We start from the raw sequence: 4,633 nt of genomic DNA, 5'->3' as shown, positions 1-4,633 counted from the left end.
CCAAGCCTGAAATGTTGCCTCCAGCCCCCTTCTGCCCCGGGCAACGCTGCCGCAATCTGGAAATGCTGCCCCCAGCCCCCTTCTGCCCCAGGCAACGCTGGGGCGGGCTGCTAGTATATATGATGAGCACATGTTTTCAAGATAAAAGATAACTTTTAAGGAAAGGGAAAACACAGTAGCTCTGGCATCGGGCTCCATGCATTTGTTTGATAGTGTCACATCCATCGTAATTAATAAAGAGGGCAGGTTTGCAGCACAGGTAGAGGGCCTTGAATAAGAAATACTGCTGTCTCAGCTCCCAGCACTACGCTAGCCCCGCCCTTGCACAGCATTCAGTTGCCCCTAGATAGGTCAGAGTTACATAAATACCCTTATATACATGCATACATACAGTCCAGTCTTATTTTTATTATTAGTATGAAAATAATTCATTTAATTGATGGCAAAAACCTTAATTCCAAAATTTACTAAATCATAAACACAACATTTTATTATAACATTTCAATGTATGAAAAATTGAAAATAGGGAAAGCAACATTCTTTATACAAAGCTTGTTTAAATTAACCTTCACCAGAAGTTCTGTATTAAACTGTATTTGTCTGTTACAAAATCTAGGATGTACAATTATTCACCTATATATTATAATCAGCATTTGCACTTTGGTATCTAGGTAGGAAAAACATTCATACATCAAAAATAAAATTGCATTTGAGCATAATTTAATCAACTCCCTATACAACATGAAAATACTAATCAAGATAAAAACGTAAATCAAGAGGCAAAATATCAAATACAATCCACCCCTTGAAAACTACGCTGATCAGCTGTGTTTTTTTATTTTTACAAAGAGTTGCCATTGCTATTACTTCTCATAATTATAAAAATCAATTGTGCAGAAACGCAATTGATTACGTAATACTTACATAATTGTCATTGTAATTTATTTAGCAAAAAATCTTTTTTTTATAAATGGTTTACCTCAGACAGTACTTCAAATGTTATAAGAGATTATGGCCATTTTCATTCTGTGAGACAATACTGGACATCAGATGGAAAAGAGATCACGCTCGCTATAGGAATTTTGGAAGATAATTTTGCTGTTCCGCGGCTTCATTGGAAGAGAAGACATGGGACAGCAATTCATCATTGTCAGGTCCTTCCAATCAAAGCAGGGATCGGTTTCTAACTGGATTGCGCCCAAGGGATCTGCTTTGCACCCATGATTCAAATGGATGCGCACTTTTGTTTTTTTTAATAGTGGCCGGTTAGTCGTTATAAGTTGATTTAAGATCCCAAATGATTGTATCTTTAATGCCGATTGTTTCCTGCATTGTGAGGAGTGAGGATTCTAGTGGATAAATTTACCGATGAATGAGTGACTCGTTCACTGGCAAATGCTTGGACTCAATGACCAGATCTCTGGAAACGATGGAGTTTATGCAAGCACAAGCACTTCTAGAACAATTCCAAATAAGTGGGAACATTTTCCAGAAAATAAAAACAGTAATGGCGAATAAAAAGAAACATGTTATCATATTTCCTCAGACTCTAGTATAGGAATAAGGGTTTAGGAACCGGACAGACGCAGGTGAAACTTTGTGAAGCTTTCAATGACAATGATCTCTTGATTCTTTTAATGATTTGGAACAGACGGTCCTAAACCTAAAACAAAATTGTATTTGCATTGCACAAGTAGACTTACAGAAAAGTATTTTCCCTACTGTTGTATCCGGATCCTTCCTTCACTGCTGCTGTGTCGGGCCGAGAGTGCTACTGTTCAGAGTGAAAGAAGTGTTGGGCTACATTGTGTTCAACACTACTTGTGTGTGACACAGATTCAGCCAGTAACCTCTCCCCGCCTTCTTTTAGTTGTCCTCTCCTACTAGTCTGTGTTCCCACCTTTGGATTTTCCATTAAGTGTCTGACGCGATCATGGTCCTTCAACCGACTGGTTGTGTTACAAGACTGGATGTGGTATCCCCATCTGAGACCCCAGAGGCAACCAATGGAGTAGGTAAGGATGTAGCCACCTCGGTGAAGGGTGCTCACAGGTGGAGCACAGTTCCAGGATCGAGTGTGAACGAAACCCAACTTGGGCCACTTGAACTCAACTTAGAAATATTGGTTTATTCCTCATTCATATGTCCCACACCTAAAGATAATTCATTTCAGCTTGGTTTTCCAACACCATACTAATTGTTGCACAGCTTTTAAAAGTTTTTCAAAATTGTTGCACTGCACCATTCGCTCCGGTGGGATCTGTCCACATACTCCCTGCAAAAAAGCTTATAGCTTGTTCAAACAGAAGCAAAAAAGGTTTTGTGTGTGATCATAAATAAAAGCTTTGTGTGACTGGTAATTTATTTGTAATAATAAAAGAGACTTATTTTTTGACCTGAACTAAACATTCATTGCTTATTGGAACAAATGTAATATAACTCCCTAGGATGTCGGCACATTGATCCAGTATAGATCTATGGGACGCTCAATGAATCCCAGAAGAAGCCTAGTGTATTCATTTTCGATACACATCGAGATCCCCGCTTTGGGAATGCCGATTAGCCCTACATTGCAAACTACTATCTTCTATGAGGCACCTAATGGCTTTCGGGCAGGATACAACAACTTGTGAACATGGCGGACACATCCAAATAAAATCTCTAGGCGGTTGGATTAAACATAAAAGGAATTCCTCTATAAAATACAAATGTGGGATTAAGCCAGAATCAAACAAATGTCGTTATTGTACTGCTTTGTTCCTGGACTTTCACATTTGCAGGGTTCACGCCTGGTTTGCAGCATCTGCGGGTCTAGGTTCAGGCGAGAGACGTATCAACGACATCTGTACATATTCCATCCGGTTGCCCAAGAGAAATAAGCCCGCTATCATGATACCGAAGGCCACTTGATCTAGCGGACAGAGGGAGTTCTGTTTCTTTGGGAGTGCCTACTGTATCAGCCAATGTTCCATCTGACGTCACTTGCACCTCCTCAGTATTCTTTCTGTCTCTGATGCTCTGGGTGTTTCGCTGGTGCACCATATAGTCGTAGGTGCTCAACCCCTTCCACAGGAGGTAAAGATGGAATACCAGCAAATGTCCAAGCAGCAAAATAGGCGCAATGTCCAATATCACAGTGATGACTGCTATGGCCAAAATTCCTGCTGCAGTCGTCTCAACAGGAGCAGCCGGAAGAAAGACCAACCAAGTAGTGTTTGAGGTCACTCTCTCAAACTGCGGATCTGTGCGGAGGTCCACCGGGTTCACGAAGTACTGGATGAAGACGTAGAGGACGACCATCGTCAAGAGAACGACGCCAAGGACAGCAGACCCCACCGAGCTGAAGAAAAACCAGTAGTTCTTTCCTCCCACGCAATTGTTCAGCCACTTGCAGTGGTGGTCGAAGTTGGCGATGCACTTGTTGCAGGCGCTGCAGTGCTTGGCCCGAGGCCCTACGTCGACTTCGCACAGGTAGCAGTGAAGGTTTTGAATCACGTGCCGGTGCTTGGTCCTGTCCAACACCGGCATGGGGCGGCTGTAACTTTTCTTGGCCAGGACATTGGGGTCCGCGGGGTCCACCGTGATGGCGACAAGATGTGTGACCAAGTTTCCAGCAAAGAGTATCCCAATGACCACATAGGCTGCACACTTCCACCCTTGGGGCAGCAGAGGTATGTAGATCCCAAAGCCAACCACTGCCAGGTAGGAGTAAAAGAGCCAGGCGATGAACTGGAAGGGGTGGAGAGGGAAGGACCACCCATTCACCCTGGAATGGGTGGGGACGTGGCTGGGGCCACTCCCGCCATTTTGCTGCTCCGGCTCGGTTTGCCTCAGCCGCCTGTTGTAACAACTCATCTTCACAACTTCCGAAATCATTTCCCGAAGAAGCAGGGGGGCCTGTGCGCCTCTTCCGGGACGGGGGTGGCTGCTCGGCGCCGGGGCGCCCCTCCAGAGCCCCCACTAGTGCCTTGAGCGCTGCGGATTCAGCAGGGAGACGTGAGTGCCCCCAGCTGCGGCGTCAGGTGCACGCAGCACACATTCGGCTTCCTCTGGCTCGTTGTGTTTTTCTGCTGTATACATACTAAGTCAGGCGCATTCGTCTTCCCTGTGTTCTTTGCAGAGTTCGTAATTCCTAAGCACTACTTTTGCAACTATGGAAACAGCTTCTGACTTTATTTTTTCCGGTCGCTTACAACCCCCCTCGGTCCTAGCGCGCGCAATGTTCACAGCACGTGACTGCCCAGGCCTCGCCTTAGTATAAGGTTACCCGAGGTCCCCATGGCACCGGGGACATTGTTCTCCTCGCTTGGATGTAGTTCAGCAACCTAATGCATTCTGGGACGTGCAGTCCTCGTTCACGCCAGTGGAACTAACGCACCAGAACGCAGAAAAGCCCAGGCCTGGAGCACCGTTTTTTTGGTGACCTGGGTCCATCTGCAAAACGCACTTTTATCATCCCCACGGTCAAGTGTAGGCGAGCGAGGGAATTCTCGAGCGGAGCACAAGCAAAGGCAGAGTTGTCACGGGACTCCTCCAGCTAAAAATATTTGAAAATCACGAAGCGAATTGTACTACTTAAAACAGCATTTTTGAATATCTGTATAATTTATTTATGCGCCAATTAAATAGGAAC

At 44.7% G+C, this 4,633-nt stretch overlaps 1 protein-coding gene across 1 annotated transcript; it reads right to left on the bottom strand.

The window, feature by feature from the left end:
• Positions 1-450: 450 nt before the first annotated feature.
• Positions 451-4,282, bottom strand: LOC144798504 (palmitoyltransferase ZDHHC11-like). The gene has a single exon (XM_078669422.1). It carries the CDS (start codon positions 3,874-3,876, stop codon positions 2,818-2,820), a length of 1,059 nt encoding a protein of 352 aa, XP_078525548.1. The 5' UTR covers positions 3,877-4,282; the 3' UTR covers positions 451-2,817.
• Positions 4,283-4,633: the final 351 nt, after the last annotated feature.

Source organism: Lissotriton helveticus, chromosome 12 (genome assembly GCF_964261635.1).
Source record: "Lissotriton helveticus chromosome 12, aLisHel1.1, whole genome shotgun sequence".
Classification (NCBI taxonomy): Eukaryota; Metazoa; Chordata; class Amphibia; order Caudata; family Salamandridae; genus Lissotriton; species Lissotriton helveticus.
Note: the sequence above shows the minus strand (reverse complement) of the source record. Positions and strands in the feature narration are given on the sequence as shown.

What these genes read in the sequence shown, in the direction of transcription:
- LOC144798504 (XM_078669422.1), bottom strand. Translation starts at nt 3,876, where the DNA reads ATGATTTCGGAAGTTGTGAAGATGAGTTGTTACAACAGGCGGCTGAGG.